Source organism: Rhinolophus sinicus, chromosome 3 (assembly GCF_057876585.1).
Source record: "Rhinolophus sinicus isolate RSI-liver-muscle chromosome 3, RSI-T2T, whole genome shotgun sequence".
Classification (NCBI taxonomy): domain Eukaryota; kingdom Metazoa; phylum Chordata; class Mammalia; order Chiroptera; family Rhinolophidae; genus Rhinolophus; species Rhinolophus sinicus.
In genome coordinates this window covers 122,021,392-122,036,681 of record NC_142503.1, presented here as the reverse complement: position 1 = coordinate 122,036,681, position 15,290 = coordinate 122,021,392, and the positions used below count along the sequence as shown (strand labels likewise).

Genomic DNA, 15,290 nt, shown 5'->3' with positions numbered 1-15,290 from the left:
TATTTCATTTGACTACTTACTGATACACTTCGTTATTTTTAGTGCCTGACTAGTGCCAGTATATCAGATTCTAAAGTCAGAAACTTACTTAATCATTTTCTTATTGATAGACACTCAGGTTATTTATTTTCCACTGTTAAAAACAGTTCATCAGTTAATAGCTTTATATCTCCTTGTGTCAGATTATCTGTAAGATAAATTCCCAGAAATCCAGTGAATCCTTCAAATTGCAGTTTTGACGGAGGCTGAAGTGTTCTATCATGACTTTATTTGAACTGATCAGTTTAGGTAAATCAATGCTATTAGATATGAGGATGAACTGGTGGCAACGTCAAGATCAGAAGCTGGAGACATTTTGGATCGAGGATACACTGTGCAATCCTTGATTAAGGAAAATGACACCGTTGTCCCAAGAGTCTCATAGGACAACTACATAATCATCTTATAAAATGGTCTCTAATTGGGGGTGGGGGGAAACTTGTCGCTTTCTAACACTTAGCCTCAAATATTTTATTTGGAACCAGGTCGGGTCCTGCCACTTGTGGTTGGAATAAGGTTGATTAATACACTTGGCTTTTTGTCTTCCTCAAACACGGGAGGAAAAAGAGGTTAAAGGTCCTGCCTCTGCCGGGATAGCGCTAAGCAGACCCAGGGAAACTCCACTAGGGGGTTGTTGTTTTTCTTGCTGTTGCTGTTGTTTACGCGAGGGTAAGGGAAGGGGTACAAACGTCCGGGCTCCAGTAGTGCTTTTATTCTCTCCATATTTGGAGGAAAGAAACTTCAGCACGTCTCTGTCCGTTTCAAAAACAAGAGGATCCGTTCCAAAGCCACCAGGCAGAAACACCGACCCCCCTCGCCGGGACTTCCTTTTTTTACTGTGGATCTACGTAGGGAGCGAGACAAAAGAAACGGAAGGTACTCGGTAGAGCCACCACAGCTCCCTCCGCGCGAGGAGCCGCGGCGCGCCGGGCTCTCCCCACCTCTCGCGTCGCCGCGGGCCCCGCCTCTCCAGGGGCGGGGCTACGCTCTTCTTCCGGGGCGCGGACGGAAGTGGACGAATTTGAATCGTGTCGGCGGTTGTATGAGGATGCTCGCGGTTGGCCTCGCGCAAGAACCGAGTAGTGGTACGGCCGTTCTGGAGCTTCTGCCCCGACTGCCTTAGTCAGTGGACGGGGAACGGGAAACGACGGAATATTCTGAGGTGAGAAGCGGGACCGTCGCAGGGGAAAGGGGGTCGGGAGGCGGGGCAGTGTAGCCGGGGCTTTGGACTGCCTTGGGGGTTTGGGGAGCGGGGGCAGTGTGGGGTCTTGGAGAAGTCGGGGCACTGGGGCGCGTTTCCCCGGCCTGCGCTCCCGAGGGCTTGGCGTACCTAAGGCAATACTGTGTACTGTGGATTCGGAGGCCCCGCACGCCCGAGGTTGAGCTGGTTTAAACGCTTGACTTTCTTGTAATAGCGGGTTAGTATTTTTGTTGGTTCGGCTGGAATACTGAAGCTTCAACAGTAGTTACCTAGTTGCGAAGGCGTTACCACAGGTAAAAGAATCTTACTTTATTAAAGATGGAAGGTTGGGGACAGGTTTAGAATGAGGAGATGCTCTGTGGCTCCGAGTTCCTCCTAAGAGAGCGACCCGTAGAAGTCTATTACTTGGGCCCGCAGGGAAATGACAGTCTTTGAAATGCCTGCTGGGGATTTAAACTGAAATCGGAGTATCCATTGTATTTAAAACCCGGGTATTTTTCGTTCACGGTTGACATTTTCCACGTTCATTTAAACTGGCCGCAGTAACAGCGGTGATTCACAAGGTTTGCTCACAATAAGAATAAGAATAAGGTTTAGTTCCACAGATCTACCTTTTCACCGCCTTCCTTCATTGGCCAGTTGGGTTATTGTGGAGTCATTTTGGAAGTACTCTAGTATTTACAGCATGGGGTTTTCTTTGTTTTCGTTTTTTGGTGTTTTTGGTTTTTGTTTTATTTATTTTTAATGATGAACTACCTAAAATATCAAACTCTAGCGCCATAGCAAAATCATGATTTCTGGAATAGTTAGTGGTGTACCCTAAATGTAAACTATAAATGAGTACCTTAAATGTGTAGAAGTTTAATATCTTGCCCTATTGAAAACTGTCAGGTTAATTTTGTGTTGCTTTATAGGAACAGATATTTTATTTTTTTTAAGATTTTAACACCAGGGTATCCTACCATATAAATATATAAACATCTTTTTAAAAGTAGGACTTAGTAATATTCAGAATAGACGTTCCTTCATCCAATGCTGGCTACTCCCACTCTCCTCGTATCTCTGCTAATGAACGTTTGTTTCATTATTAGCCAGGAAAAATATAGTTTTCAACTTCCATCATTTATGATTGTTGAAATTTAAAATTTTGTTTAAGACTGCATTAAAGAGATTAGATATACTTTCCTAAGGATTGCAGACAACTGCTGCTCATTTTATATAAGCTACCAGTAAGTGGTAATTAAAAAAAAAAAAAGTCTCAAAAAGAAATAGTCTCTGCATTTTAACCTGTTTCTTTTCCTTACCTGGACTCTTTTCATTGAGTTTTTGTTCTGTCTACCTAAATCAGCGAGTTTCAAATTTTATTTCGTACACATTACCTTGAAGGATTTATTAAGCTCTGATTCCTGCACTTCAAATCTCAGAGTAGGTCTGGAAGATGGGGTTGAGGAATCTGTAAATTTAACTGGGAAGTTAGAAAATTTAGCCAGTTTTCTGACTTGATCTTTCCTAGAGAGGCTTTATAATATATAGGTTAAGGGCATGGAACTGGTGCCAAATTGCCTGGGTTTGAATTCCATCTCTTCTATCTTGGTGAATATTCTTTGTAAGCCTGAGAAGAATGTATTCTGCTATTGTTGGATGAAATAGTCCATTATATCCAATTGGTTGATGATGTTGAGCTCAACTATGTCTTTACTAATTTTTTTGCCTGCTGAATCTCTCCATTTTTGGTGGAGGGGTGTTGAAGTCTACAACTGTGATAGTGGATTTATCTGTTTCTCTTTTCAATTCTATTAGTTTTTGCCTCACAGAGTTACGTAACACTCTGTTGTTCGGCACATGCATGTTAAGTATTGTTATATCTTCTTGGAGAGTTGACCCCTCTGTCATTATTTATTTCTGATAAGTTTCCTTACTTTGAACTCTGCTCTGTCTGAAATTGATATAGATATTCTTGTTTTCTTTTGTTGAAGAAAACAAAAGTGTTAGTGTTAGCATGGGATATTTTGGTTAGTGTTAGCATGGGATATTTTTCTCCATCCATTTACTTGTAATTTGTATTTAAAGTGGGTTGCTTGTAGACAGCATATGATTTGGTCTTATTTTTTGATCCACTCTAACAAATCAGTCTTTTAGTTGGTACATTTAGACCGTTGACATCAAAGTGATTATTGATATAGTCGGTTTAATATCTACCATATTTGCTACACTTTTCTATTTGTTGCCCTTGTTCTTTGTTTCTCTTTTTGTCTCCACTCTTTATGTCTTTAGTGATTTTTAGTTGAGCAATTTGTATGATTATATTTTCTCTGTTTTTAGGATATGTTATACTTTTATTTTACTTTTTTTTTTAGTGGTTGTTTTACAGTGCAATATACATGTACAACTAATATAATAAAATACATTGTTGCTGTTGTTAGTTTGAACAAACTATTATCCATTAGCTCAGTTAAGAAGAAAAATAAAGGTTCTTATTTTACCTACACTTATTCCTTATTTGGTGTTCTTCCTTTATATGTGTAGATTTGAATTTCTGACCTTTGTTATTTTCCTTGTCTCTCAAGAACTTTTAACATTTCTTGCAAGGTAGGTCTACCGGCAACAAATTTCCTCAATTTTTGCCTAAGAAAGTTTTTCTCCTTCACCTTTTTTTTTTTTTCTTTTTTAAGTAAATTTTATTGGGGAACAGTGTGTTTTTCCAGGGCCCATCAGCTCCAAGTCGTTGTCCTTCAATCCAGTGTGGAGGGCGCAGCTCAGCTCCAAGTCCAGTTGCTGTTTTCATTCTTAGTTGCAGGGGGCGCAGCCCACCATCCCATGGTGGGAATTGAACTGGCAACCTTGTTAAGAGCTCTTGCTGTAACCAACTGAGCCATCTGGCTGTCCCTCTCCTTCACTTTTGAAGGATAATTTCAAAAGATACAGAAAAATAGGTTGGTTTTTTTTTTCTTTAAGTACTATAAATGTTTCACACCACTGTCTTTTTGCTGCATGGTTACTGAGAAGTTGGATGTAATTTCCACCTTTGTTCTTCTGTAGATAAGGAGTCCCCCTCCCCCCACTTCCCCTACCCTGGCTTCTTTCAGTGTTTTTAAATTTATCTTTGTTTTTCTGAAGTTTAAAACAAACCTAGGTATAGTTTTGGGGCATTTATACTGCCTGGTGTTCTCTGAACTTCCTGGATCTGTGGTTTGGTGTTTGGCATTAATTAGTCCTTAAGTTTTTATTGTTTCAGGTATTTCTTCTGTTCCTTTCTCTTTTTTTTCCTTCTGGTATTCCCAAAATGTGTATGTTACACCTTTTGTAATTACCCCACAGTACTTGGATATTCTGTTCTGGTTTTTGTTTGTTTGTTTTTTATCTTCTTTCTCTTTGCTTTTCAGTTTTAAAAGTTTCTATTAAGATATCTTCAAGCTCCAATTCTTTGTCCAGTCTACTAATAATCCCATCAGACACATTTCTTTATTTCTATTACAGTGTTTATCATCTCTCTAGCATTTACTTTGGTGTATTCTTAGGATTTCTATCTATTTATTAGGTTGGTGCAAAGGTAATTGCGGTTTTTGCAATTATTTTTAACCTTTTAAACTGTGATTACTTGTGCACCGAACTAATACATTGCCCATCTGTCCTTGTATACTGTCTACTTTATCCATTAGAGCCCTTAGTATATTAATCATAGTTGTTTCAAATTCCTGGTTTGATAATTCCAACGTTCCTGCCATGTCTGGTTCTGATGCTTGCTCTGTCTTTTCACATTGTGCTTTTTGCCATTTTGTATGTCTTGTAAGTTTTTCTTGATAGCCAGACATGATGTACTCAGTAAAAGAAATTGCTATAAATAGACCATTAATAAAAATCATATGTTCATATCAATAGATGCAAAAAAAGAATTTGACAAGATACAACATTCATTTGTGCTTAAAACACTCAATAAAGTAGGTATAGAAGGAAAGTATATCAACATAATAAAGGCCTTGTATGCATGACAAGCCCACAGCTAACATCATACTTAGTAGTGAAATGTTGAAAACTTTTCCTGTAAGATCAGGAAGAAGACAAAGGTGCCTAATCCTATTCAGCACAGTACTGGAAGTCCTAGCCAGAGCATTCAGGCAAGAAAAAGAAATAAAAGGCATCCAAATTGGAAAGGAAGAAGTAAAGTTGTCTGTTTGCAGATGATAGTCTTATATATTGAAAATCCTAGGGCCAGTGCGGTGGTGGCTCAGGCGGTTGGAGCTCAGTGCTCCTAACACCGAAGGCTGCCGGTTCGATTCCCACATGGGCCAGTTGGCTCTCAACCACAAGGTTGCCAGTTCGATTCCTCGAGTCCCACAAGGGATGGTGGGCGGAGCCCCCTGCAACTAAGATTGAACATGGCACCTTGAGCTGAGCTGCCGCTGAGCTCCCGGATGGCTCAGTTGGTTGGAGCGCATCCTCTCAACCACAGGGTTGCCGGTTCAACTCCCGCAAGGGATGGTGGGCTGCTCCCCCTGCAACTAGCAACGGCAACTGGACCTGGAGCTGAGCTGCGCCCTCCACAACTAAGATTGAAAGGACAACAACTTGACTTGGAAAAAAAAAAGTCCTAGAAGTACACACTGTTCCCCAATAAAGTCCTGTTCCCCTTCCCCAATAAAATCTTTAAAAAAAAAAAATTAAAATCCTAAAGAGCCTACCAAAAAACTGTTAGAATAGCCACCCAGCTACAAGGAGAGGGAATTCGCCTTACTTTTTTTTTTATATTAGTTATCATTGCTGTGTAGCAAATTACCCCCAAAACTTGGTGACTTAAAACAACAAATATTTTTTATCTAACGATTTCTGTGGGTCAGAAATTTGGGAGCAGCTTAGCTGCCTGTTCCTGGCTTAAGGTCTCCCAGGAAGTTGCTCTCATACGGTCAGCCAGGCTGCAGTTGTCTGAAGAGTGAGCCTGAAGAATTCACTTTTGAATTGGCTCACACAAGGCTTCGGGCAAATGGCCTGAGTTTTTTGCCAAGTGGGCCTCTTTAAGGAGCATCTTAAAAGTCCTTCTGACTTGGCAACTAGCTTCCTCCAGGGCAGGTAACTCATGATAGAGAACAAAAACTAAGTCTCAATGCCTTTTATGACATTGTCACACATTGTCATGTCCACAGGGCTTTTTGATGGAAGCAAGTTACTAAGCACACAGCCATAGTCAAGGAAAGGGAAATGAAGCCCCACCTTTTGAAGGAGGAGGAGAGTCAAACTGAATATTATTAACTAACCAAGTGGAGGTAGGCAGTGGAAGAGACTCAGAATACCTCTTGACAGTGGCTTTCTGGAACACTTCATTAAATTGTTAGTGATTTCTCAAGGAAAGGGGAATAATTTGATATTTCTGAGATTAAGTCTGGTGTTAAGACGGGCTATTATTGAGATATATACTTACATAACATTGTTTTCCTCATTCTACTTAGGATATTTTAAAAATTAATGTATTGGAAGGAAAACATGATAAACCCAATAAAAAATACATAAGTAGTCCTTTTTTTTTTTCTGCTGAAGTTTTGTTTTGGAGACAGTTGTTTGAAATACAGCAGTCATCAATCAAGATTTAGAAACAAAAATTTTATTTCAGGTGCTGGGGATTAGGAAGAAGGCTAATGTGAATTGGTCAAAAGTATGAATTATGACATATCTTTTTTTTTTTTAAAGAGTTTATTGGGGCAGAGGAACAGGACTTTATTGGGGAACAGTGTGTATTTCCAGGACTTTTTATTGGAGAACAGTTATGTATTTTTCCCAGGACTCGGCAGCTTCATCAAGTTGTTGTCCTTTCAGTCTTAGTTGTGGAGGGCGCAGCTCAGCTCCAGGTCCAGTTGCTGTTGCCGTTGCTAGTTGCAGGGGGCGCAGCCCACCATCCCTTGCGGGAGTCGAACCGGCAACCTTGTGGTTGAGAGAACACGCTCCAACCAACTGAGCCATCTGGCCACCCAGGAGCTAAGGGGTAGCCCATTGAATTTATTCTAGTTGCGGAGGGCGTAGCTCACTGGTCCTTGTGGGGATCTAACCAGCAGCCCATTGCCCAGAGCTCATGCTCTAACCAACTGAGCCACCTGACCTCCCGTAATATCTTTAGAACATCCAATTTGGGAGTAACTTTTAATTTTGATATAATTTTAAACTTAGAGAAAAGTTAAAATACTAGTATGAGGGACTTTTATATCCCCTTTACCCAGATTCACCAATTCATGTTTTTTGACATTTATCATTCTTTCTCCTGTGTAAAACCGGCAGGAATAAACCTGTAGTGTGATAATTAGGTTTTTTTGACTCATTGCAATGAGATTGCAGACCAGAGGAACCACAACGTTTCTTACCAAAGGGTAAAAGAGATTTCTTATAGGATTTTGGAGAAGGGTGACATTCAGGTGAAATTTAAATAAAATAGTGTTTTTATAGGGACAGAGCAAAGCCAGGGCTGTGTGTAAAGGAGTCAACATTAGGTCTGGACTATGAAGTGGACCTAGGGCGTTGTTTCCTTGAAAACTACAAAATTCAGAGAAGGAATGTTGTGTTAAAACTCTTATCTGTAGCTCTGGTATCTCTGTTGGAAATCAGGATTTCATCTCTCTGTCAAAGTTATTACTTAGATCCTTCTAGCAAAAGTAGGATATTTCAGAAAGTTTCCTCATGTCCCTTTCCAGTCATTTCCCTGCCTGAGAAACAAGCACTGTTCATTTTTTTCATGATGGATTAGTTTTGCCTGTCCTAGAACTTCATGGGAGTGGGATAATGTGGATATGAACAGTAGTGTGTAGTTTCGCACAGCGTAATATCTGTGAGAGTCATTTGTTTTGTTTGAATCTTGCAGCACTTTTTACCTTTTCTTTGCCAAGTAGTATTGCATTTTATCATTATACTGCAGTTTTTTTAATCCATTTTCTTGTTGATGGACTTGTGGGTTTCCAGTTTTGGAGTATCATGAAGAAGGCTGCTAATGAACATTTTTATATAAAGTTTCCTGTCTGTATATGTTTTTATTTCTCTTGGATAAATACCTAGGTGTGAAATTCCTGCATCAAAGGCTAGGTGCAGGAATATATGTTTAATTTTAAGAAACTGCCAAAACTTTTCAAAATAATTGTTCCATTTTACATTCCCATCAGCAATTTGTGAGAGGTCCCCAGTTGCTTCAGATCCTTTGTAGTGTTTGGTGTTGGTAGTCTTTTTAATCTTAGCCATTATTTAGGGGTATGAAGTGGTCTTTCAGAGTAGTTTTAATTTTATTATCCTAATTACCATGATGTTGAGCATCTTTTTATGTGTTTATTGGCCATTCATATCTTCCATCATGAAGTGTCTGTTCATGTCATTTGCCCATTTCTTTATTGGATTGTTTGCTTTATATTGTTGAGTTGTAGTAGTTCTTTACGCACGTGTATTTAGAGTACAAGGCTTTGTCAGACACGTTTAACAAATACTTTCTCCCAGTCTGAGGCATGCGTATTCACTTTCTTAATGGTATCTTTTGATGAGTGGAAGATTTAATTTTGATGAAGTACAATTGATTACTTTTTCTTTTAAAACTTTTGTAGTTTTAGCTTTTACAGTTAGGTCTATGACCCACTTGAAATTAATTTTTATTTATGGTGTGAAGTGGATCAGGTTCATTTGTTTTCCATGTGGATAGCCACTCTTTCCAGCACCATTTTTTGATAAGTCCACCACCCCACCCCACCCCACACACACTGAATTGTTTGGTACCTTTGTTGAAAACAAAAGGACTAGAAAAGTGTGGATCTATTTCTGGGCTTGTTCTGTTGGTCCTTGTGCAATAGTATTAATACACTTTGAAAAACGATATAAAGTGCTTAGTATTAAATATTGGCATACATAGCATAAACCTTTCCCATTCATGTTTTGATAACATTGGAGATCTTTCTTATGATTAACTTATGGCCAATGATATTTGGAGGCTTTTCAAGCATAGTTCTCTACATACTCCTGTGCTACATTTTTGTGTGTCTTGTGAGATTGATGTTCACTTTTATTCTTTTATATGTGTTTGTAAATATGAGAAAGTGCTTATTCACTACACAGTTCTAAAATTAACAAGACGCTTCAGGTGCCTTTTTAAAAGTAAAATAGTTGTCTATACATTTATTATAAAAATCTAGACAGGATTTCATCGCACTGTCCACCAAAAGAGATGCCCTGGGTCCTTGCAGTGGGAAGGGGAAGAGGAGCAGATGTTATGGTTTCTTTACAAAGAAAACTTAGTCTAGAACCTTGCCCATTCGTACCAATACTGTAACATAATTATCAGTCACATTCAGCAAATATTTATTAGCACTTTTCTGAATGATATGGGGATTTTACCCTCATGGAATTTAGCAGTGTAGCTGAGGAATTAACAAAATTGAAAAAAACATAAAGTAATGTTATGCTTAATGTTTGCATCAATGACATTGAGAGAGTTTTACATATTTTTATTAAAAATGCCTGTGTTGTGGGCCTCAATATTATTCTGAGTTACAATAAATCTAAAAGTAAACAATGGATGGTTGCAATTCACTCACAGAGGGGAGAGGATACGGAATTATAAAATGGAGAGATTGGATCTCATATAAATCTTGTGTTGTTGGAAACTGACTGAACATCATTTATAAGTTAACATTTTTTTGTTTACTCTAGGTGAAGTAGTGTTATCTGTATTTTGAATTTCTGCATAAATTCTTTGGTATGAATGGATTTATGAAAAGCTGAATTCATTATTAGAAGTTGAATTATAAAGAAGTTGTAATAAAAAAAGGCATTTATTCTTTTTATTTACTGTGTTACATCAGTTTTAGATGGACACGCCCGTTAGCCCCATATACCTCTTAGGATGTTTAAAATCAGGCTGAGATCCTCAATCAGTTGTGGCCAAGTGAGGCAGTCTACCGTCATGTTATTAATAAACATCAAAAGTGTTGTCATATGCCTGTAGAGAATAAGCAATGCCTCTAAAAAAGAAAAAAAAAATCAGGAAACACTAAAGGACTGTTCCTTTAACCCTAGACTAATGGTTGTGGGGAAGGGATGGGGAAAGGTAGATAGGCTGGACCTACTTAATTGCAAAGCCTGCTTAAAGTGGAACTCTTTAGTTGTTTTATGGATTCTTTGAAGAAATACCAATCTTGATGGCACAGATGATTTTGTAAGGAAGAACCAGAAAATATTGAAGACGTGCAGTCAAAGTGATTCAAAAGACTTGGACTATGACTTTTTATGAAAGCACAAAAGTGATATGTGAGAAAAATCAGTGTTTAAACCCAAAACAGTTCTTATAATCAGTATGAAATATGAATTCTATATTGTGAGAATGCATTGATGAAACTTGATAGTAATCTTTGTGTGTTTTTTGTCATTTCTTTGCTATTAATATTCTGTGTTATTTATAGTGCTCTTTCATTATTTTCATGTAAGCTGGCATCGTCACTCAATTACAGGTTAGTTTATTCCCAGTTACGAGCTCTGTGATCTTGGACAAGTGTTTAACCTCTCTGAGCATTGATTTTGTAGCTATAAAGTAAGATTACATTTACCTAATAGCATTGTTATGTTGTATTTTTCTGTTTCCACTTAAATTCCAAGAGTTAACACATATGTTATCATACTTAAATCTCATAACGTTTCAAGTAAGCTATTCATATACCCTGGGTAAAGTGAAACTTTGTTGCTAAGATGTTCTTTCTCCATTTGATCTTTTGGCACTAGTTAGAAAAATTATATTTCAGTAATGAATGTAAGTAATTTTATTTGTTAACTAGTGGGGAGTGAGGAGACAGAAACAGGCAGGTGACTGTCTTTCAGTATGGAAGTGGTTGAACACTGTACTAGAATGTGCTGTGGCAGTCAGAAGCTTGCAGCTAGCTCTGTGTGGAATCTGCAAATGTTGAACAGCCACAAATACAGCCTGATAAAGGATTGTCTTGTAGGCTTCTCAAATACCAACGGCATTGCTGTTGATGTGATTTTTTTTTTTTTTCCTAACCATTGAACAAATGTTGGTTAACTTATGAACAAAACTAAAATACAAATTTCCTTGCCTTTACACACGAGTTGTATTTTGGAAATACTCGTCTAGTTCTAAAATAACAGGGGGGAAAAAGATGATATTTATGTATAAAATGGGCTTAGGTTCTAGGTTAATGTAATTATAACTAGGTTTTTGTTTTGTTTACCTACCTGAATGTCCAGCTGGAAATTCGAAAGTCTGGACTGTTTGTTGTGTAGGTCAGTTTGGTACATTACAGGGTCTCTTGCAATCCTGGGCCCTTTCCACTAAGTGCAAGAAGTCATCTTAATCATTTGAGAACTAAAAAATATTCCCTCCAGTTTTAACAGTCTTCCCAGGCTTTACCCCTTGTTGAGAACTGTTGGTCTTAGATATGTGAAAGGTGAGGAAATTATGTGCTAGAGTAAGAAATGATATGCAGTTTATTTGTAATCATTCATTGACTAAATTTAATTAAAATAGATCATTTGAGACTTTAAAAATTATGATGGCTGTATTGTATCTTCTTATTTTTCCTAGTAAAATGAATGAAAATAAACCTGATGGCTCACAGACTCTCGGTAAGTAACTGTATTTAAAATAGTATCAAATGTTATTTAAAATATTAAGATATTTTACTCTTGCTTTTTAAATTTTAATACATCTTTTTAAATGCTCCTCAAACCATAGGAATGAATTCCCTTATCCATGGTTACTTCATATATCCATTTATTAACGTACAATATTATGTGTGTTCATTTCAACAAAAAACTGCTATAAGAGGATAATGTGCCAAATTTTATTTGTATTCTCTATATGTATGCATCAGGTATCGTTTGTATCTGAATAAAACAGCATTACTTTTTTAATCAGTAAAATTTTTTTCACATTTTCCTTACAAAAGGAAAAATGCAGGTGAGAACAATTTAAACAATACACGCAACTTTAACGTGAAAAGCAAGTTACCTCTAAGTGCTCACAACAGCCTCCTCAAAGATGCAGACCTTTGTTTTTAGTTGTTTTCTTCTACCACTTCTCCCCCTCATTTACTCCTTTTAAGATTTCTTTTTTGATTCCCTCTCACATTAAAATGTGACACTGAAAACTATACCTTGCCTATCATGTACAGAGAGTATCTGTTGATTATACATCATGTTGAATAAGGAAATGTGTGTTCTTAAAGCTCCCGCTGCTTTCTTGATTTTATCTACAGACTTCTATCAGCTATGCTAGTAATTCTGAAACAGAAATTCATGGACCAGCTTCAAGGTTTGCCAAAGGCAAATACTACCTATACCATTATTCAGTTAATATTTTTCTTAATAAGTATAATAAAGTCAAAACAATTTACTGAATTTTAAACATTAAAATTAAAAAACAACAAAGTACAAATAAAAGCAAAAATAATCTACTTAAAAAATGCATGCCTGAAACCTAGTCTGTTTTGCATTTAGGGTGAGGGGATGAGGGGAACAAATGAAAAGTCATAGGCTCAGAGTATATAGCAGATGCAGCTCCATCCAAGCATATATCATGAGGACTCTTCCATAGTGTCCACTACTTTCTTGTATTCCTCTTTCTCTTGACAGCTGCACACACACTTATAGCTTAAAGTATAGGCACTAGGGATGAAGGAGTTGAGGTGGGGCTAATGGTGTGTGATGCCCAATAAACAAATAGCAATTTGCTGGAGTTAATGTGATCAGTTACTTTGGATGGAGAAGGGAGGGGAGCTGAAATCTTTCAAAAGATTGTGGGGAGGGGCTTTCAGTTACATGGCTTATTAAACTGGAATAAGAAAGGCAAATGGTGGGATGATATTTCACAATATTAAATATTGGTTCATGCTGTTTGTTTCCAGTCCTGGAATCTGTTTTGTGACTAGCCTGTTAACATATCTATAGTACCTTTTTAATGAATAATATCCATTCTTGATAACATGTATTATTAAATAAGACTAGTCACTATAATAGGTAAACCCTGAAGTCTTAATGGTTTGACACGATAAAAGTTTATTACTTACCCATGTTACAGTCCAGTGTGGATTGGTTAGGGGAGATGGGACAGAAAGGGAGTTTTCTGCTCCATGCAGTCATTTGGAGATTCAGGCTCCTTCCATCTTATGTTGGTCAGCCATCTTGGGATCCTCAGAGTCTCTTCTCTTCAGCTGGGGGTTTTCTCATTGTTTTATTAGTATATTATTAGAAATTTTCTGTGCTAGTAGACATAAGATAGAAAAGATTGATAATTATACTATCACTTATTCAGTTCTATGTGCCACACCCTTTTAATTATTTTACTACATAAATGGATTCCTATATTGTGACCTTTTGTGCTTTGCTTCTTTCACTTAGCATATTTCCAGGCTCATCTATGTTGTTGCATATACCGTGTTTCCCCAAAAGTAAGACCTAGCCCGATAATCAGCTCTAATGCGTCTTTTGGAGCAAAAATTAATATGAGACCCGGTATGATATGACATGTATGATGTACGATAAGATATAATATAATATGACGGGGTCTTATAGTAAAATGAGACTGGGTCTTACATTAATTTTTGCTCAAAAAAAAAAAATTTTTTTTTTTTTTTTTTTTTTTTTTTTTTTTTCTCCAAAAGACACATTAGATCTGATGTCTGGCTAGGTCTTATTTTTGGGGAAACATGGTATCAGTACTTCATTAGTTTTTATTGCTGAGTAATATTCTATTGTATGGCTATACTATATTTTGTTTATCCATTAATCCATCCACTGATGGACATTTAGTTTGTTTCTTTTATGGCTATTGTGAACAGTGCTACTATGAACATTAGTGTATGAGATCTGTTTGTATATCTGTTTTAATTTCTTTGGCACATATACCCAGGAGTGGACTTGCTATGTCACGTGGTAACTATGTTTAACTTTTTGAGGAACTGCCAGACTATTTTCCAAAGTAGCTTTCCATTTTTCATTTCCACTAGCAGTGTACGACGGTTCCTGTTTCTCCACAGCCTTACAAACATTTTTTATCATCTGTTATTTGTTACTATGAATGTTAATGCATTTTTATTATAGCCATGCTAGTTGCTGTGGAATGGTGTCTCATTGTGGTTTTGATTTGCATTTCTCTGATTAATAGTATTAAGCATCTTTTAATGTGTTTATTGACTATATATCTTTGCAGAAATGTCTATTCAGATCTTTTGCCACGTTTTAGAATTGGGTTGAAGTTTCGCTATTGACTTCTAAGACTATACATTCTAGACCCTAGACGCTTAACAGGTATATGATTTCCAAATATATTCCCCCATTCTGTAGATTGTCTTTTCATTCCCTTGATTGTGTTCTTTAATGCACAAAAGTTTTAAAATTTGATAAAGTTCAATGTCTATTTTTTTTAATTACATTTACTTTTAGTGTTATGTGATACCTAAATACTATTGCCAAATTCAAGGTTATAGAGATTTACCCCTATTTTTTCTTCTAACAGTTTTATAGTTTTAACTCTTACGATTAGGTCTTTGATTTGTTTTTAGTTAATTTTGTGTATGGTATGAGGTAGGGGTTAATTTTATTTTCTTGCATGTGTCTATCCAGTTGTCCCATCTGTTGAAGAGACTATTATTTCCCCCATTGAATGGTCTTGACATCCTTGTTTAAAATTAATTGACCTTAGATGTGTGGGTTTATTTCTGGGCTCTTCTTTTTCCATTGATCTATATATTTATCCTTATGCCAGTACCACACTTTTTATTTCTATAACTTTGTCATAAGTTTTGAGACTTCTCTCTTTTTTTCTAGGTCAGCCTAAAGTTCTTTTCAAAGAACCAGGTTTGGTTTTTATTGATTCTTTCTGTTGTTTTCTATTCTCTTTCATTTATCTCTGCTCTAATCTTTATTATTTCCTTCTGCTAGCTTTGGGTTTAGATTGTTGTTGTTTTTTTCTTCTAGTTCCTTAAGGCTAAAATGTATTGATTTGGGATCTTTCTTTTTTTCATTTTCATGAGCCTAAAGATCAGCCATAGGTGAAAGCTTAGGGTTTCTGGGGTCTTTCCTGAGCATA

The 15,290-nt window shown here is 37.0% G+C and overlaps 1 protein-coding gene and 1 long non-coding RNA gene across 6 annotated transcripts in view; one reads left to right on the top strand and one right to left on the bottom strand.

Moving 5' to 3' along the window:
• The first annotated feature begins 1,056 nt into the window (after positions 1-1,056).
• The window catches only part of G2E3 (G2/M-phase specific E3 ubiquitin protein ligase), a 50,001-nt gene continuing 35,767 nt past the window's right edge, over positions 1,057-15,290 (top strand). The window contains exons 1-3 of one of the 5 annotated variants that reach the window (XM_074328125.2): positions 1,125-1,201; positions 11,787-11,827; positions 14,412-14,509. Coding sequence is in view for 3 of the 5 variants with exons in the window: in XM_088796912.1 (XP_088653038.1) it covers positions 11,755-11,827 (73 nt within the window). In the remaining 2 variants the exon portion in view is untranslated. Of the gene's footprint in view, positions 1,202-10,679; positions 10,699-11,754; positions 11,828-14,411; positions 14,510-15,290 lie in introns of those variants that run through there. The other 4 variants (XM_019754520.3, XM_074328123.2, XM_019754523.3 and 1 more) reach the window with 4 other exon arrangements.
• Positions 13,349-15,290, bottom strand: part of LOC141570622 (uncharacterized) — a 42,463-nt gene continuing 40,521 nt past the window's right edge. The window contains exon 3 of the long non-coding RNA XR_012494830.2: positions 13,349-13,463. This is a non-coding gene — a long non-coding RNA (uncharacterized LOC141570622). The remainder of the gene's footprint in view (positions 13,464-15,290) is intronic.